The sequence below is a fragment of the Adiantum capillus-veneris genome, chromosome 10 (assembly GCF_014529385.1).
Source record: "Adiantum capillus-veneris isolate H3 chromosome 10, ASM1452938v2, whole genome shotgun sequence".
NCBI lineage: Eukaryota > Viridiplantae > Streptophyta > Polypodiopsida > Polypodiales > Pteridaceae > Adiantum > Adiantum capillus-veneris.
Window position 1 is genome coordinate 117,486,268 of NC_140940.1, and position 24,347 is coordinate 117,510,614.

A 24,347-nucleotide genomic window follows, 5' to 3' on the forward strand; every position below is an offset into this window, starting at 1 on the left:
TCTCTCGTGTGGTAGATTAGTTATGCCATTTCCCACTTGAATAACAGGTCTTGAGTTCAACCCCTCGTCGGCTAGATCTTTAAGGTCTCTTGGGATAGTTTCCTACTACGTTAAAACTCTCTTCTTCTCGGGTGTGTGGGTGGGTGTGTGTGTGTGCGCATGTGTGTGCTAATAAAAAGAGGAAAATGGTATAACCTTTCTATCACCCAAGTGTGGTAGACTGGTTATGCCATTTCCCTCTTGAATAACAGGTCTTGAGTTCAACTCCTCGTCGGCTAGATCTTTAAGGTCTCTTGGGATAGTTTCCTACGACGTTAAAACTCTTCTTCTCGGGTGTGTGGGTGGGTAGGTGGGTGTGTGCGTGCGCGCGCTAATAAAAAGAGGAAAATGGTATAACCTTTCTATCACCCAAGTGTGGTAGATTGGTTATGCCATTTCCCTCTTGAATAACAGGTCTTGAGTTCAACTCCTCGTTGGCTAGATCTTTAAGGTCCCTTGGGAAAGTTTCCTACGACGTTGAAACTCTCTTCTTCTTCTTCTTCTTCTTCTCTCTCTCTCTCTCTCTCTCTCTCTCTCTCTCTCTCTCTCTCTCTCTCTCTCTCTCTCTCTCTCTCTCTCTCATGTGCAGGTGGTAATGCCAGAGATTAGAGCGGCAAGGGAAAAAGGTAAGACTGCTTTTTACCGAGATGGAAGAGTGATGATATTGGAGCCACGCTCCACATGACGGTGTGAGGCCTATGGGACCACACTCAAAGTTGCTACCTGGAATTGTAATGGATCTATGCGTCTTGATGTGGATGCTATTGAGGAGTGTTTTACCCGGAGAGACATCATCTTCTACTCTAGGACACATAAGGCCCCTAGGCAATCTATGCCTCACACTAGTGGATACAGATGGGAGACAACCTGTAGACAAGAGACACGATCAAAGCACAGAGGGCGAGGCTCAGGAGGAGTGGCAGTATTATTCAAGGAGTTGCAGCCATTGATACGTATAGCTCGCAGGGGTGAGCAAGCTAGGTAATGAGGTAAGATTGAGAGCAGAGACTGGCAGATATCTTTACATTGGTATTTGCTACTTTCCCCCGAGTATGTCAGTATATGCACCACCCTTCTCTATTTTGGATGATGACATATGGGAATTCTCTAGAGATGATGACATTATCATTCTAAGGGACTTCAATGCTAGGATTGCCCATCATTAGACAGTATTTTATGATACTTCAGAGGAGATGCTAAGAGAGTTGGATGTTGCAGAGACGGGCCTATCGAGACTATCACAGGATGGGGAACATACTCAGTATGGACGGCGCTTACTAGACATGGGGACTGCACATGGATTGGCCATCTTGAATGGCCTACAGAGATTTCCCACGACGGGAGGTTTCACATGCTTTCCACACAGACATGGAGCCGGCACATTGGATTATGTCATGGCACAACTGAGCCTCATCCCTAGTATCCAAGATCTCATAATTGGGCCCAGACCCTATTGGGCTGGCAGTGGATCATGCTATTGTGTCGTTGACCATCTGTTTTTAGTGTAGCACACAGTCGAGGGGTAGCAACCCCTACTCGCTACACCTTCACGCGGGAGACGAATTCTGTATACATAGAGGAGATCTACAGACGCCTATGCACTAAGGAGCCAAGGCGACCTCTGGAGGAGCTTACTACTATACTGACACAAACATTAGATGCAACAGCAGAGGGATACCCACACCCCCAGCCTCAGCAAAGACGCCGTTCTGGGAGCATGCCTCAAGACAGCTGGTATGACGCGGAATGCCGCCATACTAGAGCTAGACTTCAGAGGGAGGTGCTTTTGGGGGACATCACGCACAGACAGTCACAAATTGACTTCCGATGCCTAGTGCAACGGAAGAAGAGGGCATTTTTGGCTCAACTAGAGCAGGATCTATACCAGCTATTCTTGAGTCAGGACTTGCATGAAGCATGGCGGCTCTTTCATGAGATGTCCCCCCCCCGGCGCCATTACCTCTACAGAGACTTGGGGTCAGTACACATCATCTTTGTACACAGTTTCTGGACCCCCCCCCCCCCCCCCCCCCCCCCCCCGATCCATGCCCACACATGCTTTTTTCACTGCTAAGATGGTGAAGAAGGCCATTGACAGGATGAGGGCTAGGAGAGCATATGATCATGATGGTTTAGTGGTTGCGCATTTCATGCATGCCAGAGATCTACTAGCAGAGCTTCTAGCAGTTATGTTTAACCGTGCCATGTGTGAGGGCTTGCCTGATACTTGGAGCCTATCTATGATTGTACCTATCTTCAAATCAAGAGACCCTATCGAGCCTGGGAATTATCGCACTATCATGATTGGACACACATTGGCACGGTTGTACGCATCCATTCTTGAGCAGCAGCTGAGTCGATGGGCAGAGAGGGAGGGAATGTATGCAGCTGGCCAGGCAGGGTTCAGGAGAGGTTTTTCTACTGTTGACCATATCTTGACACCCAGGGACATCATCGAGGAGGGCAGATCCCGTGGGAGACGGATCTATTGTAGCTTTGTGGACTTCCACAAAGCATTTGACACAGTACCCAGAGCTAGATTGATGCACAGATTACAGGAGATGGGAGTACCCACAGAGCTCATTTGGGAGATCATGGCATTGTACAAATCAATAGTAGGGCATGTACGCACCTCAGAGGGTCTATCTACACTGGTTCACTCCACCATTGGGGTGAAGCAAGGCTGCCCGCTCTCTCCTACTCTATTTGGTATGTACGTGGATGAGGTTTCTGACTACATTGAGAGAGATGGTGATAGAGGTGCACCGCTGGCAGGGACATGGATTCCGCTATCGTTATATGCTGACGATATTGTGTCAATCTCCGACTCTCCGGAGGGGATGCATCGTCACTTGAATGCTTTCCATTGGTTAGCCCATAAAAGTGGCTTGTCTATCAATCTTGGTAAAACCAAGGTCATGGTATTTAATACCACCCCACAATGGATCAGGAGGTCAGCGCCCACATTCACATACGGCCAGGAGACGGTATATATAGATGCTTACACTTACCTTGGAGTGGTTTTTGGTGGACCAGCGTTTTCATTGAGGAGAGCAGCACAAACTAGATTGACCAGAGCCCATTCGGCATTGGGTAGATTGAAGAGGATGTGTTCACAGGTTCAGTTTCAGGAGCCTCGACGACGCTCTGGCTCTTTGACACTTTGGTGGCTTCTGCATTGCTCTATGGAGCTGAGATATGGGGGCCTTCATTGGATCATCATGGGAGAACAGGTCGCACTTATGGATTGGGGAACATGGAGAAGCCTCTGGTCTCTATGATCTCGCGGCTCATTAGAGCCAAGGCTTCATTACCACGTGCCACTATCCAAGCAAAGCTAGCTGCCATGATCATAAGTCTGTTCTGGCACTTTTGTGAGTCTGTTCGCAGACCGTAGCATGTCCAGACAATTAGAGTAGATGCATATCCTCTCGTTGCACACAGCATGATCATCAGATTTCCATCGGAACCCATCAGGAGCATCTTTATAGTGCATAGACCTATTTTCTCTATTTTAGCCAATTTTCACTTATTATTTTTAAGCGACTTTTGTTTGGAATTGGGTAGGGCAATTTGAATAACCCAATATATGAGGAAACCTAGCGCTAGCACTTTCTGGCAGAAGAGGCAACAGGAACTAAGGTTCAACAGGGACCTTCTCAGCAAGGACCCCCCCGGCAGTCAACACAACATTTTCAGCCAAAGACCAGCCTAGCGTTTTGCAGCAACCTAGCGACAACAGAACCAAGCAGAACACATAGCGTTTTGCAGCAGACCCCAAATCAGCCCCTAGTGTTTTTGAATCAGCAAGCACCCTAGCGTTTTTGCAGATTCGTCGCGACAGAATCAAGAATAGCACCATCGTTTTCAGTTTTCAGCATCAAGACTCCGCACCGCAAGTCCCGAACCTCGCAGAGCTCACCTTCCCGCAGCAGATCCTCGCCGCACGGTCAGATCCAACGCAGTTTGCAGAATCAGCCCGGAAAACGCAGATTTCAGCATCTGCGTTTTCAACGCGTAGTCATTGCATCGTCATCATCGACATCGTCATCAACATAGAGTCAGAATTCAGCAGATAAAGATTTGCAGATTTCAGCCCTTCGCGTTTTCAGATTTCAGCCCGTCTCGTCGTCGTTGACATCGTCGGCAAGTCCAAAGCATTGTAGAGATTTGTGCAATCAATAGTAGACCATAGAGAGTGGGGCCTTCGGAGGAGGGTTTTGACATCATTCTGGTGTCGTATTCTTCTCTCTCTATCTCTCAGTCTCAACACCTTCATTCATAGTGTCTTCCACTTTGTTTGTGATCACTTGCACTCTCTCATTAAAGGAATGGAAGGCTCTCCCCTCCGTAAGTAAAAGGAACCCTTGAGCACAATTCAGAGCACTCATCTTGAGCAAAGTTCAACATTCACTTCTGTTGCACCTTACACAGGAGATGGGCACGAAGATGGCTTTCTACACAGAGCATCTTCTCCAGCTTACGGTGGACGGTTTTGTAACGAGGCCCAGATACATGGACACTCACTTGTCTCATGGGATACGGTGTGCTATTGGCCAGATATGCACATCTTCACACCAGCTGCGGATCGAGACTGGGAGATACAGCGGAGTACCAGTAGAGGCCAAGACATGCCTTCTGTGTGACATGGAGCCTGAGACAGAGTTACACTACACATGCCACAGCCCCGTCTACTACGAGATATGAGGCCGCTTCCACTGCTTGTTCAGAGAGGGCTTTGGACCACTCTCCAAAGTCATGAGGTACGAGGATCAGAGATCCCTGGGTTTCTTTCTGCTCAAGCTGCGTACACACACAGAGAGCCTAATGAGAGGAGAGGCCAGCCAGTGTCAGACACGTCACAGACTTCTTTAGAGCAGATACTAGACACCCGGAGGAGCTACTACCACAACAGATCTTGTCGCCTCACATCAGAGGCACACTGATCGACCCAGCGGCTGAGCTGGGGAGATCCAGACGCCCACGACTGTAGAGGACTACACAGCATCGGCGAAGGCTACATCAGAGGATTCGGATCACTTTGGCCCGACATGCACGACGCCCAGTCAGACTGCTGACCATGGAGGAGATTGATGAGATCCGCCAACAACCGATGCTCGATCTCTTATGACTTGTCATTTAGCTATCACAGCTAGCTGCTTAGTTCACACCTACCAATTTTAGGATTCCATAGTATAGTTATTTTATCGTTTTGTCATTTCATTTTGTTACTCTGACTTTATATCAAATCCACCACATTGTAACGCTCTCGTCTCATAGGTCATTTTGGCCTTTTGAAGACGTTAATATAACATTTCATCTCTCTCTCTCTCTCTCTCTCTCTCTCTCTCTCTCTCTCTCTCTCTCTCTCTCTCTCTCAAAATTAAGTGATTTTGAAGTTTTTCTTCATGTGTTGCTATTGATTTCTCGCTTAAGAGTGTCCAAGCTTGTTACAGTGGTATTAGAGCTCATAAAGATTCTTCTTCTATGAAGAATCCGATCCCTTTTGCAGTACATGCAGGTTTTTGTGAAAGAATCTTCATGCCCCGACGCCAGACTTATAAGCCACTCCCTCCCTTCGTCCATCGTACATCGGGCGCAATACCGTCTTCATCGCTCTGTCTTAAAGGGCATAAGCCAAAAAGATCCCGAGATTACCCATAAGTTTTCTTGAAGAATCTGACGAGGATAACACCTCTCAAGGGGGAAGGCGAATAGAAGTGCAAATCTGGTGCAAGAACTAAAGAAAAGAATGAAGATTTAGGTAAATTTTCGGCGGAGAAGTTTGCCAAAGCGGAGTACAAGCCTCCATTGCAGGTTGACACATATGTGAAAAGACTGACCAAGTACTTCAAAGACCTAAGATTTGCAACACCCCTGAAGAATTACCCGATTGACGACATTCACTCAAGATCGCATGAGGCCATTGATTCTAAGTCGCGAAGAAGGCTAAAAGGACAGACTAGTGCAGAAAAGTGCAAGCTATACTCGAAGAAAGAGCTATACAGAGCTCTTGACCAGAAGATGAACCACATAATGAAAGACTTGAAGCACTCTCGAGAGAAGAGGAAAGCGGTGGATTTCCCCGGTTATTTGGGCCGGAAGTCGAGTTTTGAGGTGGCAAGCAGACCAAGGAAGCGTGCTCGTTTCGAGGATGACTCGGACTTTTCTTCATCTTTAGAGAGTTCCCACAGTTCGTCCTCCTCTAGTTCAAGAGAGGATGAGAAAAGGCAAAAGAAGCGGAGAAAAAGCAAGAAAAGCAAATTTTTTGAGAAGTCTACAAGGCAAAGAAGGCCATCTAGCAGTTCGGAGGAGGAGAGCTCGTCCTCTTCTGATAGTGAGTAGATGAGCAAGAAGACCAAGAAGTTCAAGGAAAGGAGTCAGGCAGTCACAATTGAAACGTTGTCATGCCGTGGCACGTGCATAATGTTAAAATAAAAATATCTACCTCTCTTAATGTTCTTGATGTGTGGGACCAAATGCTACAATGTACATAGTGTGATATATGCGAAAACGGATGCCATGGTTGCAGGCGTGTACATATCTTGTCGCGCAGGCGAGGCAAGGGACATGGCACCATTGCATGTTTTACCACATTAAAGCGTGCGTAATTTGCTTTAGGAATGTACAAATGTCAAGTGTTTCGAAGTGGCACGCTCGTTTTGCCTAGAAAGTTCAAATACGAGCGATCTTGGACAAAAATAGCAGATTTCGTGTGCGGACATAAAAGACGTGTCCAAAGTGCTTACCAAGTGGGAAAATGAGGTTCAACATGAAATTTGAGCCCAATGGGATTTTTCCACAAATTTAGGGATTTTTCCCAGCTCGTTTGGACATTTTACGGACAAGAAGGGGCATTTTTGGGAAAAAAAAAAAGGCTAAAAATAGCCATAAAATGGTCAAAAATAGCCCAAAAATAGCAAAAAATGGCTCAAAATGCCACATCAACGACGATGCCGTTGTTGGTCAAGCTGTAACAGACTTGGACACTCCAAGTCAAGAATCAACCGCGACAGCACCAAATAACCACTTCAAAACAATTCACAGATCACAATAGATTTGCACTGGCCCGGCGGAGTTCTGTGCCTAGAGATATTGGCCCCAAAGACTGGCGCCCCTTTCGGTATTTCTTTTTGTATTAATCAATCATCAAAGTACAAGAGAGCAGTTAGGGTTTCACTCTCAGACTCTGCGTCCAGATGCTCTGAGAAGTGAAGCCCTCACCACTTATTTAAAGATACAAGGGATGCCCAAAAGCAGAGCCCCAAAAGCTTTTAAAATAAAAAGCATCAGTTCTCTCTCTCTCTTAGAGAGTCTTTTCTCTTTTTTTATAAAAAAAAAGCAAAATGGGCGTCGCTCATCATTTTTCCCCAAAAAAAAAAATCTAACCTTCGCGATTTCCAGAAATTAGGGTTTCTGGAAGACATTAGGGTTTCTGTTGTCCGCCACATCATCACTTTGTGACATACCCCCCTCTTGAAAGCATTGTAATCGACCGCGATTACGCCTGCAAAACCGATAAAAGCCATAAACCGTCTTAGCAGACACTGACTGTTAGTACCTACGTACTAGGAACACACATCTAGCACATGTACAAAATCGACAGTCACATCACACGACATCATAGGACATCACCAGACATCACAGGACATTCAACATTCATTCGGATCTTAGACCATGATTTATCGGCAATGTAGCTAGCAATCACATCTAGGTCCAATCCGGACCTCATCGATGTCCGATTGACTAACCCCTATTGCAACCATGTCTATTCGAGATCGAGTAGACCAAAATGCTGCAGTCATTTCGTCTATCAGTTCCTGCACTCACAAGAAGTCAAGAACAAATCAGTATCATAATCAGGAATTCCATTTCATAAAGTCATCCAGTAGAATACTGTCAGCTCTTAGTATCCCTGAAGCTCAAAGAGACATCAGTGACTTTAGTATCAAAATCGAGGCATTTGTTGAACAAAGGAGTGGAGTAACTCCCCTCTTGTGCATCCCACTGTACCAGGTCTCCGGCCAAGCTGAATTTTGGTTTCCGTTTGAAGTAGACTATGCATCTGCTAGGTCCTCCTCCTCCATCCACTTCGCATCAAATGCAGGAAAGTCCTTGAATTTAACCAAGAACCGCCTTCGGACTTTACCTTTCTTCGTATCGTTATGTGCCAAAATCTGTTCAAGAACAAGGATCTCCTCGTTTTCTTCCACTTCGGGTTGCTCATCAGGCTCCCCATCATCAGGCACATCACCCTTAACAGGGTTCAAGAGACTCACATGCAATGCATTATGAATCCTCCAAGTATATGGCAATTTCAATCGGAAGGAGACATCATTTATCTTGTCAGTGATCTCGAAAGGTCCGTAGTATCGCATACTAAGCTTTGGAAAAAGCCTCTCCTTTCCCTTTTTCTTTCGTAGGCGTGTCTTCTCAAAAGTAAGAGCACCCAATCATCCTCCTTCAATTTCAAGTCACGACGATGGCGACTTCCGCTGCCTTTTTCTGTCGTTCTTGAGACTCCTGCAAAGTCTTGCGAACCTTGGCAAAAGCCGTATCCAAATCTCGCGAATATTCATCCGCTTCAAATATCTAATCTTTCGTGCTCAGGAAGGATGGAACCTTCGCAGCACTTTCAACAATCTCACATGGTGTCTTCCCCGTCGAAGAGTGTATCGTGTTATTGTAGGCAAATTCCACCAAAGGTAAGTTCTTTTCCCATTGAGTCTTCTGATCCGAGATACAAGACTCAATAAATCTAAAATCACTGAATTGGCAATCTCAAATTGCCCGTCAGTCTACAAGTGGAACGATGACGAGAACTGCAACCGCGTGCCAATGTTCTCCCAAATTGCCTTCCAAAATAAACTCATAAATCTGGGGTCTCTGTCGGAGACAATCGTCTCAGACGTGCCATGTAATCGGAAAATCATCGTGATCATTCTGTGTTCTTGGGAGATCAAAAATGAAATCCATTGCAATATTTTCCCAAGGGTGGGTGGGTATGGGTAAAGGCTGTAACAATCCTTGTGCCTTATGCCTGTCAAACTTGACCTTCTGACATACCAAGCAACTGCGCACAATCTCTTCCACATCCTTTTTGAGTCTCGGCCCAAAGAAGTATCTCTCTACCCCCTTCATGGTGGTAGTAATGCCGCGGTGACCCGTAAAAGGTGGACAGTGGCATTCAGTCATAACCTTATCCCTCAACGGCTGTGTAACGCACAACATAGTCTTTTTCATCAAGTAGCCTTCCCGAAGGAAGTATCGAGCTATTGTCTCCCCATCCCGTATCCGTGTGAAAATATCTGCAAAATCTGTATCTGTGGCATACTGATCGACCATATCCTCGAAGCTCCTATGATGTATCGCAGAAACAGCCAGATCCAACGGTTTCCGAGACAAAGCATCTGCCACCACATTCTTCTGTCCCTGCACATGGACAATCTGGAAGTGGAACTGTGACCAGATGTTCGCCCACCGCATCTGCTTTTCCGAAAGCTGCTTCTATGACAAGAAGTAGCGCAAACTCTGATGGTCTGTAAAGACAGTAAAATCCGCTCCGCGTAGGTAATGCCGCCACTGAGTAAGAGCATGGATAACCGCCAAAAGCTCTTTCTCATAGATCTGTGCTGTCATCTCCGGCCTAGAGAACAAACGGCTCTCGTAAGCTATGACATGGCCTTCTTACATCAAGACCGTACCCAAACTACGACCACAAGCATCACAATATACTTCAAATGACGTCTGCAAGTCCGGCAAAGTCAAAATAGGTCCCGTAGTCAATTTCTCTTTCAATGTCCAAAAGGCAGTCACCTCTGTGGGTCGCCACGAAAAAGGTACTCCTTTCTGTGTCAAGGTATGCAAAGGGGAAGCAACCTCTGCAAACTTTCGTATGAACCGCCTATAGTACGAACACAGTCCCAAGAAGCTTCTAACTTCATGAACATTCCTCAAATCGGGCCAATCACGGATAGTCTCTATCTTGGCCGGGTCCATTTGCACTCCTGCTGCTGCTGACACAATGTGTCCCAAAAAGTGTATCTCTGGTAGGCAAAATTCACTTTTCTTTGCATTAATCACTAACGTGTGATCTCGTAGTGCCTGAAAGACTTGAAGCAGATGATCTCTGTGTTCTGCCTCATTCTTGGAGAAAACAATGATGTCGTCAAAGAAAGTGCCAACAAATAGCCTGTACTCTCGAAAAATCCTGTCCATCATCTGGTTAAATGTCGCAAGAGCATTGCTTAAGCCAAAAGGCATCACCAAAAACTCAAATAACCCAAAAGTCGTCCAAAAAGCTGTCTTGTAGACATCTCCTGGCGCTATCCTGATCTGATGATATCCACTCTTCAAGTCAATCCTGCTAAAGCACGAGGATCCCTGTAACCTGTCGAGTATATCATCGATCCTAGGAATCGGAAATCTGTTCTTGAGGGTGATTTCGTTGAGAGTGCTATAATCAATGCACATTCTCCAAGATCCGTCTTTCTTCAATACCAACAACACTAGAGAGCAATATGGTGAAGTACTAGGCTGGACAAGACCCTTTTCCAAGAGGTCTTTCACTGGGTTCATAATCTTTTCATTCTGTACTCGGCTCACATGATAAGGTGGCCGATTCGGTGGCATGCTTCCAGGTATCAGATCAATGGTTTGATCTTCAGGCCCTCTGAAAAGCAATCGGCATGAGTGTGGAGAAAAATCCTGGCGTTCTTTTGATCAGGTCAAAACATATTCAACCTTTATCCATCGTTCAGTTCTCTCCCAAAAGAATGAGTAACAAACTGAAGTTCATCAACCCTTCATTTATCAAAGTCGCTTTCTCCGCCCGGTAGTCAACCACGGCGTAGTTCTTGTGGTACCAAGAGATCCTGAGTAGAACGTCACTCGTGTGCCTTGAACACCCCTGTCATTGCAAACAAAGTTTGCCAATGCTCGGTGTAATGGCAACATCCCATCCGGGTGCCAGTCGAACTACCTCCACCTGTGGCGTCAGTCTGTCGAGCGTAATTCCAAATCGAGCCGCCAATTCCAAGTGAAAAGAAGTTGGCCTTGGCTCCTTCAAAAGAGCTTCCTGATCCTTCACTTTGCCCCAAAAAGCGGCAAAGTTTGTACCTTCATTCATTTGATTCAGTGCAAGTCCCACGCCATGTGGTACCAGTTCTGCTTTTCTATCTGCCTTTTCTGCCACGTCCCTCAGCTGCTCTCGAACTCTCAGGCCTATCGTCGTTCTCATCATTCTGTTCTTTCTGTGCCTTATTAGGGCACTTCGCGGAGATATGTCCCTTTTCCCCGCATCCAAAGCACTTCCCCTCTCTGATGAAGCGAGCTCTCTCCTCAGGAGTAAGCTTGGGTCGTGCATCATTTTTCTCTGGGTTGCTCTTTTTCTTTCTACTTTCATTCCCACAAGTCTGTTCGGCTCGTTGTGTCATGGCCTCATCTGTGGGGTAGGTCAGACTGCCAGAGTGAATGGCAAAGCCCCGCTTCGCATGACTCACCAACTCCTGAATAGAAGCTGACTTTTGTTCCAAGAAGTGATCTCGGATCTCTGTAGGTAGACCCAAGGTAAACCGCTCAATCTGTTCTCTGAACGAGATCTTCTTCAATGAAGAGGCGGGTAGAAAAGAGTTCCAGAATCTTTCACAGTAAGAATTCACTCTATCGCTCTTGGTCATCCGGAGATGGTTCCAAGCAGCTCGTATATCTCGCTCAAACTCTTGAGTCAACCAAGAAGAAATAAAAAGCCTCTTGATTTCAACCATGTAACTGGCACAGTCTTGCTTAATAGAAGCGTGGACCACCAAGTGCGAGCATTCCCCTTAAAATAAGAGAGAGCTCTCCGAATCTTGGAGTGCTCTGAATAGCGTCCTCCCGCGAAAGCGATGTCAAACTGTTGTATAAAAGACAAAGCCTTCGAAGCATCTGAGTATCCTGAAAAAGTATCAAACTTGATCGAGTGGCCACCTTCCTTAAACTCTCGGCCTTTCTTGCTTTTATCTTCGAGAAAGTCGTACTGGTTGGCTTTGTAAAAATTCTTCTTGTTCGCATAAAACTTTCCGTCATCGGAATCTGAGCTGTCCGTAGACGAGTCCTCTGTAGAAGTGTCACTCACTGGGCGAGACTTAGACTTCCTTGCCTTTTTCTTGCCCTTTCCGAAGCGTTGTTTCTTGCTTCGCTTTTTGCTTTTCCAGTCTTCTTCGCTCGAGTCTGAAGAGCTAGAAGAACTGTCAGAAGAAGAAGAAGAAGAACTGGGTAGGTCTTCAAACTTGACGCGCTTCTTCAATTTCTTTGCCTTGTCAAATGTCGACCGACGACCCAAATATCCCGGGAAGTCAATGCCTTTCTTCTACTTTTTGCCGTGCGTTTTGCCTTTCTTTTGCACATCGAAAAGCTGAGCAATTCGTACATCAACCACATTCACCAGTTCCTTCTCCGTATATTTCTTGGAGGCAGAAGGTTTCTTGAGAGCGGGTTTTGGGAGTGGTGTTGTGGTTCTTTGCCACTCCATCTGTACCTCTTCCAAAGAGGTCTGGTTCATATATTTGCCATCTTCAGGTCCTTGGCAAAATTGAGCATCATCTTTGTTGCATCGCCGATCAACTGGCGACACTCCATCTCTCGCCGCTCCGCCTAAGTAGGCCAAGGCGGGCCATACTCTCTGCCGGAATCTTCGTTGTGATCCCTGCCCACATCTCCAGATGCAGAGGGAGTCGACTGATCATTGCCTGAAGCCATAGGTGCCGCGGAAAGAAAATTCGGGGATCGGATTTCCCATAGAAGAGAAATCGGTCGTGCTCTGATAACACTTTAGCAGACTTGGACACTCCAAGTCAAGAATCAACCGCGACGGCACCAAATAACCACTTCAAAACAATTCACATATCACAATAGATTTGCACTGCCCCGACGCAGTTCCATGCCTAGAGATATTGCCCCAAAGATTGACGCCCATTTCGGTATTTCTTTTTGTATTAATCAATCATCAAAGTACAAGAGAGCGGTTAGGGTTTCACTCTCAGACTCTGCGTCCAGATGCTCTGAGAAGTGAAGCTCTCACCACTTATTTAAAGATACAAGGGATGCCCAAAAGCAGAGCCCCAAAAGCTTTTAAAATAAAAAGCATCAGTTCCCTCTCTCTCTTAGAGAGTCTTTTCTCTTTTTTTATTAAAAAAAAGCAAAATGGGCATTGCTCATCATTTTTCCCAAAAAAAAGAAAAAAAAATCCAGCCTTCGCGATTTTCGTTTCTGGCAAAAATTAGGGTTTGCAGGAATTTTAGGGTTTCTGGCAAAAATTAGGGTTTCTGTTGTCCGCCACGTCATCACTTTGTGACAACAAGCTGAGGGGGAAGTTTTAGAGCCAAGAATGAGCTCATTTGGACATTATATATGCAAGGAGATACAACCATTCCAATAGAGGGTACTAGTGCAGTCCCGTGCTGCTTCCACTACCTACATGTTCGAGGTTGTGAGGTCTTCAATAAAGGTTTCCCCTCTTCTAATAACTACTTGGGCTTTTCCAATGAAGTTCTGAAGCTTCCATGAAATGGTCACGACGAAGAATCGAAGCGCTAATTTAGGGTTTTTAATAGGCCGAAAGAGCACTGCATCTATGCAATTGGGAGCGAGGCTACACCTAATCTTCACACATACAAGAGTTTTGAGTTAATCTTGGTTCCTTTTCAAAGTGTAGCTTCCATGGCTGGAGTTTTGTTCTTTTTGAGTGTTGTTTTAGCTTCAAATCATCTACGCCTTGCTTGATTTTGCTACGAATCCTCACAGTCAAAGGCCCGACGCTTTCTTAGCCGCACTGCGCACTTCTTGACACATTTTTGGTGAACCCGACGCGAAGTAGGCTAGGGTGAGGATTCAAAAGCTTCATTGAAGGTTTCTAATTAAAGCTTTAAAGCTATGGAGCAACAAGAGCAACAAGGGGTTCGGTTTGATCCAGTCACAATGCAAATGTTTCAAGGTTTTGCGGTGTTTATGCAACTGCAGCAAGCTGTTGAAAGAAGGGAGCTTTCCTCAGCCAAAGCGCTTCAATCTGTAGTAAAGAAAATGGACCAATTCAATAGTAAAGATGTAACAAAGTATCTTTGTGGGTATATGAAGGAGATGGAGCTACATCGAGTGCCCGAAGCAGAGACGGTGCAAAGTTTTGAACTAGCTGTGGTTCCCGAGATCAGAGAGCATGTAAGGCGAATTAGAAATGAGCATGGGGCAACTTGGGAAGCATTAAAATTAGCCTTAAAAGAAGAGCATTTAATGGAAGACTCCAAAAGGGTGACAAAGAGGACTTTTTTAGAGTGGGTAGTTAGGCCAAAAGAGTGACTTTCGCCTACCGAACTGCTAAGGGAATTTGAACCCTGCTATGATCAACTTTCAAGGACTGAAAAGGCTACCCTAAACTTGGAGAAGACAGAGCTATTTTTGCATGCAATAGGTAAAGAGATTCAAGAGAAGCTAGAGTTACTACTTAAGGACAAAGATGTTGAACAAGGCTTAAAGACCAATTGGAATGAGGTCGAATACCATTTCACTGCTAACTAAGCAAGAACGACGAAGAGACAAGATTATAATCAACCCTACTTAAGTCCCAAGTGTTCCCGAGAGTCCTATAAAGCCTGTGATTGTGGTTCCAAAGAGTGACAAATCCATCCTCGATGATATTGTTAAAGGAATGCAAGAGCTAAAGTTAAAGCTTACAAAGCTAGAAGCGAAGGGGCAACCATCAGGTCAACCTGCAAGGCAACGACCTCAAAGCAGAGAAGGTTTTGTAAATAGATGCATATGGTGTGATAGTACTGACCATGCAAGGAGGGATTGTGAAAGTTTTAAAGACGCTTTGACAAAGGAGCTTGTTTTCTTTAAAGATGGGAAAATTCACTTAAGTGAAACAGGTAAGCTCTTGGGAACAAACTTTGGCAAAGGTGGGATGGAGAAGCTAGTTGAGGACATGGCTACTAGCCATTCCATCTCAATGGTTGAGGCAGCCGCCTATGGGTTGAAGGTGGAGCCTATTAAGCAGAGAGGAGTCCAGGTTGGAGAAGAAAAATCTAATGGGATTGGAGAATTATGGCCATGGGCAATAGAATCCGCTATGAAGGGTAAGATGACTAAAGAGGTTTTACATGAAGTTGGAGATTGCATTCGGCTAGAAACAAGTTGGAATGACCCCGTAGACAGTGCATGCTTACATTGCCAAATGTCAAGCCAATGAGGCCATTGTCGAAGAGAAACACAGGTGCGAGAATATGGATGAAGGGCCTTGAAAAAACGGGCCACGAGGAATGGAGACAAAAATGACATAGTGCCTCCTAGATCAACTTCCCCACAACAAATGCATGTCCTCGAAGTGCCTATGCAAGAAGCCTCTAAAGAGAAAAAGAAGGAAGCAACAAAATCCAAAGCAAAGGGTTCGGCCTACAAACTCCGATCCAATATAAAGACAGCAACGCATCTCAAAAGGGTTTTGGAAGAGAGGATTTTGAACAGTAAGGTGTAATTTACCTTGGGTGAGGTCCTTGGTATAGCAAAGCGGGAATTCCACGAAGAAATAATTGATATTATAAAGAGAAAGCGACAGTCTCTTACTGAATCTATCCATGTACAGAGTGAAGGAGAGACTGTAAATGCACAGGGTGTACAAGTCTATGGCGAGCAAGGTGAAGAAATTGTTGTTGGATGCTACAAGTCTAGGGGAGGAGTAAAACACGTTTGCTTCTTGGATGATGAAGATGAAATCGAGACCACTCACAAGAGTTACTACTTGAAGAGTCATTGGGCAAGAGAAACTACTGAGACCTGGTAAAAGTGGGAGGACTTAGAAGAGCCATACATTGCATTGATAGATCATGGGTCAGATATTAACCTCATGTCAAAGAGTCTTTATCAAAAAGGAAAATGGCCAATTGATATAAATCATGGATGGATGATTCGTACAGCAAACAACTCATCAGGGGAGCTATACGAAGCTTCTCCAAATGTAAAGGTGACTATAGGGGATATGAAAGATGACCAAAATTTCTTTGCGCAGGAGATGTCTACATACCCTCTTATCCTTGGGCAGCCATACATCACTGCTACTCGCATGGAAACCAAGGTGACGGATGATGAGTCAGCTTATGCAAGGATAAGGAGCAGGGATGGGAAGCGTGCAGTACAGTTCTTTACTGTTTGTGTGGACCATGAAAGGAACCGTGAAAGTCTTAGAGAGAAACCCTTGCCAAAGACAAACAAAGAATTCAAGGACTACAGAGATATGAGGGGTTTTGGCCATGTACCATCGTAGAGCGGGATGGCAGTGGTACAAGAAGAGAAAAGTTCTCGCATTATGTATATGCAAAGGAAACAATTTCTACAGGTTTTGTAGGATTAACAGACTATGGATCTATTGCTTTTACAAAGTGTGAGGACTTAAAGCAAGGTGAACGACAATATGTAAATAGTGTACAAAGAGGTTTGAAGATAAATGGTTTGTTAGAAGATGGTGAATGCATTTGTAAGGTGCAGCGAAATGAATGTTGAACTTTGCTCAAGATGAGTGCTCCGATCCGTGCCTTCAGTGAGAGAATGCAATGGCTACAAACAAAGTGAATGGACACTGTGAATGAAGGTGCATGAGACTGAGAGAGAGAGAAAGAAGAGAATACGACACCAAAGATGTTGTCAAACCCTCCTCCGAAGGCCCCACTCTCTATGGTGAGAGCGGTCTACTTATAATTGCACAAATGCTTGGACTTGCCGACGATGTTGACGACGATGAGGACGACGACGAGACGGCTGAAATCTGAAAACGCTAATGGCTGAAATCTGCAAATCTTTATCTGCTGAATTCTGACTCTATATCGGTGACGATGTCGATGACGACGATGCGACGACGACGTGCTGAAAACGCATATGCTGAAATCTGCGTTTTCTGGGCTGAAACTGTAAACTTCGCGGGATCTGACCGTGCGGCGAGGATCTGACCGTGCGGCGAGGATCTGCTATGGGAAGATGAGATCTGCAAGGTTTGGGACTTGTATTGCGGGTGCTAACTGCTGAAAACTGAAAACGCTGGTCTTCTTGTGGCCTTGTCGCGATGGAACTGCAAAAACGCTGAGGTCCAGGCTGATCCAAAAACGCTAGGCTGATTTGGGGTTCTGCGGTGGAAATCTGCTAATGCTAGGGCTGATATGTTGTTGTGGGGGAATTTGCTAACGCCTGTTGTCTACTGTCACCATGAATCTGCAAGTGCAAAAGCGATGGCTGATCTGATGCAAAAACGCTAGGCCTTCTGCAATGCTGAAAACGCTAGAGTTGTCGCGGGGGTCGGTCTTGCTGAGAAGTTGCTTGTTGAGCAAGGTGCTCCTGCTGCCTCTTCTGCCAAAAAGTGCTACTAGCTCTGGTTTGCTTATATATTATCTTAGCAAAATTGCCCTACCTACTTTCCAACAAAAGTCACTTAAAAATAATAAGTGAAAAATGTCAAAAATAGGGAAAATAGATCTATGCACTGTAAAAATGCTACTGATGGGTTCTGATTGTAATCCGATGATCATGCTATGTGCAACCAGAGGATATGCATCTACTCTAAGTGTCTAGTCATGCACGGTTTGCGAACACTCACAAAAGTGCCAGATCACTTCCTATTCTAGATTGACTTGATTGAATTGAACCCTGGTCATGTTGTAGCTTGTTGTCCACGGACACATAGGATTGGATGTGTCACGTGACAGCATTGCAAGTGTTTGATGAGTGTTCGTTTGTGGATATTATGCAAGACTTGGAGTCTTTAGTGGATTGCAATTTGCATATGGGAAGTGAGGTCGTGAAAGTATGCTCAATAGAAATGTACAAAGTCATTGAGGATTTCAAAAATTCTCAAGGTGTTGATGTACGAGTGGAGACCAAGTACAAGTCTGTGGCAAAGAAAGTGAAACCAGTGGCATTACCTCTACCAAAAGACTGTACGGATAAGATGGATCAAGCTGCTTTAAAACCTAGTCTTCATGAGCCGAGCAAGATTGGACATAAGTTCACGTGATACTTTGAAGGAGTTAAAGATTGGTTGCAAGGACAGTTTGACAGATGTTGAAAGAGTATGCTTTGAAGGAATGCTTGCCAAACATGGAAAGGCTTTTGCATTTGAGCCGCATGAGATAGGGTGTGTTGATCCATCCATTGTTTCTCCTATGGTGATCTTCACTATCACTCATGTACCTTGGAACTTGAGGCCTATTCCGGTTCCAAAGGCCCATTTGCCAAAACTCATTTAGTTGCTTAATGAAAAGATCAAGATGGGTATTTTGGAGCCTTCTTGTGCTCCATACTCAAACAGATGGTTCATAGTTCCAAAGAAAAATGGTTCTTTACACTTTATACAAGATATGCAACCTGTCAACAAGGTTACAATTAGAAATGTTGATACAGGGCCAATTGTAAATGAATTTGCAGAGGCATTTGCAGGAAGGGCAATATATTCTATGGGAGATTTGTACTAAGAATATGATCAATTCCTACTAGCAATGGAAAGCAGGGACCTCACTACCATGAGGACACCCTTGGGTTTGGTAAGGATGTGCACCTTACCTCAAGGAGAAACTAATTTAGTTGCGCATATGATGAATGGTATGAACAAAGTCCTACGTGACTTCATACCTCAAACTACAATGCCTTGATGATGTGCCAATCAAAGGATGTGATGTAAGCGATATAGATATGGCTCTAGACTCGAGGGGGTGCCGCAAGTATGTGGCGAATCATATCAATGATTGTATGAGATCTTGTCAAGGTTGGAAGAAGTGCACCTTACCTTGTCTGGGCAAAAATCAGTGTTTGGTGAGAACGAAGTTCTTATTGTTGGACATGTGTGCAGGCCATATGGTAGAAGGCCTTGTCCAGCAAAGATTGATGTGCTTCAAAGAATGAAAGAGACATGTGTTAATGTAACTTTACCTCGAAGCTTTTGGTTTAGCATAGTCTACTCCAAATGGAACCCAGAATTCAGCTTGGCGCAGATCTGGTGCAGTGGGATGCACAAGAGGGGAGTTACTTCGCTCCTTTGTCAACAGATGCCTTGATTTTAGAATACTAGAGTCACTCAGTGTGACATGAAACGTTTCGTGGTTTCGGTCGTTTCGGGGTTTCAAGGTTTTGAAACGTTTCGTTTCATAGCGTCAAAAACATGAAACAAGTTTCATAAACAACATTAAATTATATATTAATAAAATATGATAAATATGTATATAATGTAGCACACATGACTCTAGGCTTTAATGTCCACGAGAGAGAGAGAGAGAGACGTACTCACTGCTCAGCGCTCACTGCTTAGAAGCGACTTCAAGCGAGCACGATCAAAGAGATGTTCAGTATTGATGAAAGTTAAAACACAGCCACTAGTTTCATGAATCATAACTGATGCATCATTGATTCATTTAGCAAAGTACTTCTATTGAACAAAGTTTTTGGAAAAAAAGCCCCAATTTTAAACGTTTCATAAAAAATGCATGTCCGTTTCATGCGTTTCGGCAAAACGTTTCATAGGTTTCGGGGTTTCGGGGTTTCATCCGCATGAAACGCGTTTTTATGTCACACTGGAGTCACTGATGTCTCTTTGAGCTTCAGGGATACTGAGAGCTGACAGTATTCTGCTGTATGACTTCATGAAATGGAATTCCTTAATATGAAACTGATTTGTTCTTGACTTCTTTTAAAGTGCAAGAACTGATAGACGAAATGACTGCAGCATTATGGTCTAATTGATCTCGAATAGACATGGTTGCAATAGGGGTTAGTCGATCGGACATCTATGAGGTCCCGACTGGATCTAAATGCGATTGCTAGCTACATTGCCGATAAATCATGGTCTAAGATCCGAATGAATGTTGAATGTCATGTGATGTCCTGTGATGTCGTGTGATGTGGCTGTCGATTGGTACATGTGCTAGATGTGTGGTCCTAGTGCGTAGGTACTAACAGTCAGTGTCTGCTAAGACAGTTTATGGCTTCTATCTGTTTTGCAGGCGTAATCGAGGGCGATTACAATGCTTTATGTCACAAACTGGTGATGTGGCTACATGGTACACACACTGCCGGCTGAGATGCTCACTCCCGGAATTCCCGCCGCATGGTGCGCTAGCAGAAAGGGTTGACGTGGCTGGCTGTACGGACACCCGTGGGGCTGTTGACACGTGGCAAGAAAAGCACGGAATGCAGCGGCAGTGTTTGGCGATGCTTTTTGGGCTACATAAAGCTCAGATTTTGCCTACGCTTGCAGTTTTTTAAATTGCTTTATTAAAGTTGGGATTGCTTTATTTTTTTGAAAGCCTGTAGAGGCAGGTTTTATGGGCAACCTTTTGAAGAAGCTTTTGGGGCTCTGCTTTTGACATCCCTTGTAATCTTTAAATAAGCGGGCTTGCCCCTCACAACTCAGAGCATCTGGACGCAGAGTCGGAGTGTGAGCGCCTGCCCGCACTCTTGTACTTCGAACTCAGATTAATACAAAAAGAAATAACGAAAGGGGCGCCAGTCTTTGGGGCCGATATCTCTAGGCACGGAACTCCGCCGGGCCAGTGTTGAATCGATTGTAAATTGTGAACTGTTTTGAAATGGTTATTTGTTGCTGTCGTGGTAGATTCTCGAATGGAGCGTCCAAGTTTGTTACAATAGCAGATGCAAAAACGCAGATAAGACCACGAGAAAGCAGCGGACGCAAGCGTGGAGAGAAAAACAAGAGACGTCCAACAGCTATTCTACATGTGAGAAGACCTCACCATTGAGGCACAACTAGTGACTTATAAATGGCTACACGCTCGAATACAAGTACGGCTGCTAACACCACACAAGCTTCATCAACATCAGTAAGGTAACAGCACGGAGTGGCTTTATCTTGTACAGGTATCATGCTAAATCGAGCATAGGCACTCAGTTGAGCGAGACACCCACCGCCCACCCTAGAGGAGAACCAGACACCCCCATCATAGGCAGAAGAAAGCAATTATTGAGCACCAAAAGAGGAAGATGCCAAGGCATCTCAATCATGCAGAGAGACATTTTCCCAAAGAGAGATTGATTGAGACACGTTTTCCCATGAGAGAAAGAGCTTCGCACTAATAGCTTGTATATTTGGGACCATGAATGTACTTTTAGATAGGCAGTTGTAAGCCTTTAACTTCAAGCTAATTTCTATATATCTCTTGCAAAAGAAACACATTTCAATGTATGTATTGGTTTCATAGGCCACGTTGGCCTCTTTGAGACGGTAATATAGTCTTCCTTTGTTTTTCTCTCTCTAAGATAACCTTCACCTCTCTCTGTCTATGTATATATATCTCTCTCCCATTCACGTTAAAAAACGTCTTTTTTACAAGTGAGAAGAAAGAGTTTAAATTTCAAGGTGTAAAACTGCAGAATTGCAAGTACATTTGAATTGTGCTTCACCATTTAATTCTGGACAGTAAAATTGAACTAGCCACGTTTTGAAGTTTAAAATGGAAATGAAACACACAACCTCACTCAACGCTTGCCTACGTGAAGTAGTTAGCTAACATATCTTTATAAAATTGTGGCAACAATGCCAGCTATGTTGCCAGCACGTACAAATCCAACCAATGACCTAGATGTCAGTATTCCTTGCATGTCAGCAATAAACAGATTGATTAGGAATGCAGACTTATTTTCCTGTCATACTTCACTCCTTTCATGCACATTCTTGCTTTGAACTAAGTCAAGTTCACAATTTTTAACACCTAAGACAATAAGATGCCAAACCAAAACAATGCCCATTATATATGTTACTTGAATTAATGTAAGCAAACAAGTAATTTGACAAGCATCCCAATTATGTATAGCAATTAAAGTATTGTAAGCAAACAAATAACTGGATGGATGTCCCCACACCTGGGTAAGAAAGGTTGTTGCCTCCTTCACAATTTCCCGAAACCTGTCATCATCGTACCATGCCAATTTTGTGATGCGGCATAGCAGTTGAATCAATGAGGTCGTTACAAATGATTGCAACTCCCTGCCTCTGGTTCCTAGATAGCTCACAACGTAATTTCCTGTGGAAAAAAAACAGCTAAAGGTGAACCATAAATATGTTTTTGTTAGACAACAATACAAAAAAAGATGTTTCCGCTTACGAATATCAAGTCGCAGCGGCAAAGACAATGTATGATCAGTAACTTGTTTCAACAGACTGGAGCTAGCCAACATTTGGGCGTAAGGAGATGAGGTATTGTTTAGAATAAACTGACATTGTGAGATATACTCAGTGTTCACAGAAAAACACTGTAAAGTGCTCTCTGCATGAGCTCGCTCAGACGAATCTTGAGAATTATACAGCCTCTCGCATAAGACTTCCAGCTGGGCAAGGCTTTCCATGTATACAAACAATCCAGCTAGCCACGCTCTGGTCCAAGTTCAAGAAAAGCGTTGACAGAGATCTCTTCTTTTAGAACCTGATGTATCATCCATTTGGTCCCAGCTGACACACAAATCTGTGTACTCTCATGCTGGGTCAGCTGTACTTCAACTAAAAATTAGGCAAAACGATGGTCGTGAGCTCGTAAGGACAACCAGTGTCTAAAGCTCCTCAATAAGGATTGAAACTTGTCGGTTCCGGCAGCCTTTTTTTGATAACGGTTATTAATGCTTCAGTTCCTGCGAGCACCTTCTACGCAAAATCCAGTAGCCTGCACCGTCACAGTATTTGTGAGCTTAAATTATACAACAAACCTAAGGTAATTATAAACAGCAGTAGAATTGAAGCAACACAGCTTTCCATATCAAGAAAGCATCACTACTCGATCTTAACAGCTTGAAAAGAAGTAGGCCTGCATACTACAGAAAAGAGCAAGGAAACAACATACACACATCTTTATTGCATCCAATTGACTAACACAATGGCAACCCACCTTGAACAACATCTTCACGAAACTCAAGTGCTAAGCCTTTCTACACAAAACTTCACAATCATAAGTAATGGGGAACCGAGGAAAATAAGAGCGGCAGGCCTACAAACAAAGGGCCAAGAATGAAACATATCAAGGAAGGACCCTCTAAATATAGTTGATCTTTCTGTTAAAACAAGCCAAAGTAGCCACCTAATGCTCATAGCCAGGATTTGGAGACAATCCACCACGTAAAGCAGATTACAAGCTCAGTTCCTGAGAAAAGGGCTCTTGTAGATCCTTAAAATTCTGAAGATGTTAAACCACTTTAATACACAACTGTAGACCCATGTAGGCAAAATAGAACTTCAAGACACAGAGACCCCCATTAAGTCACCCATGAAATTAACATCAACGAACAGTCAAATAGAATCAAGTCACCACCCTCACTAACACCCCATTCCCAAAAATTAAGAAATAGACCAAATGAATCAGGTTCTTAGGGCCAAAACACACAGGCACTGAACAAATTTAACATACATAACACCACACCATCCCATCTATTAGCAATAGGTGCTCGTAGTTTCAGATGAGTTGTTTCAAAGCAAAAACGACACCATTACAGGCACAATGAGACAATACAAGATGTAGATCAAGACTTTGGTAAAAGTACATTTTTCCTGCAATCAACACCAACCCTGAAATTGAATCAGTAGATAAGACATAGAAAGATATTATTTGCATGGCGAGGAGACTTGAAACTTGGAACATGAAGCATTTATCAGCACATCACAAGTAAAGCCCCAAGAAAGCTAGGCAAGTGCCTCATAAAAAAAGTAGTACAAAAAGTTTGAAGGCAACTGGCCTTCACTCAAGAGATAACAAAAGCTAGAGATAGCAACATCATCATCATACTCGGACTCTCTGTGATAAAGAAATCCTCCTCCACAGCTTTCACCGAGAGCTCCTTGAGCCCACCACGACAGCTTATCGGAACTTGTCACCCTGAAGGGTACTTGACACGCAGTCGACCAATCTCCTCCAGCTGCATCTCAAGATTTCTGAAAAAAACAAATCTTTTCCTCAGAGACCAGTCTTTCTGAACCTCTGAGAAAGTCCAAGCTGCTCAGATTCGATGCTTCAAGCCTTTTCTGAACCTGATTTGGAACGAAGTGTTAGAATGGACAAAAACACAAACGAAACACAGCATGACTAGCAAAAGCCAATGCAAAGAAAGGCTACTCATCTAGCTACAGATTTAGAACATTGGCGAGCTAAACAAAGATAATAAACACTCTGCATGTATGATTGACCAAAAAAATCCTCCCGAGATCACCAAATTGGCATTCCTAAATCAAACACTGAATAACAAAGCCACTATCTGGTTGGCAAAAAACGCTCCTTATCACTGAGAAGTGATTTTTCCAGGACCAA

The 24,347-nt window shown here is 44.2% G+C and overlaps 1 protein-coding gene across 2 annotated transcripts in view; it reads right to left on the bottom strand.

The window, feature by feature from the left end:
• LOC147449513 (ARM repeat superfamily protein) overlaps nt 1–24,091 on the bottom strand; it is an 89,784-nt gene extending 65,693 nt beyond the window's left edge. Inside the window, exons 1-3 of one of the 2 annotated variants that reach the window (XM_086521953.1) lie at nt 23,829–24,091; nt 22,164–22,715; nt 21,922–22,082 (exon numbers count right to left, since the gene is read on the bottom strand). In XM_086521953.1, coding sequence (XP_086378079.1) covers nt 21,922–22,082; nt 22,164–22,404 — 402 coding nt within the window. In that variant the 5' untranslated portion in view covers nt 22,405–22,715; nt 23,829–24,091. The remainder of the gene's footprint in view (nt 1–21,921; nt 22,083–22,163; nt 22,716–23,828) is intronic. The other variant, XM_086521952.1, reaches the window with a different exon arrangement.
• Nucleotides 24,092–24,347: the final 256 nt, after the last annotated feature.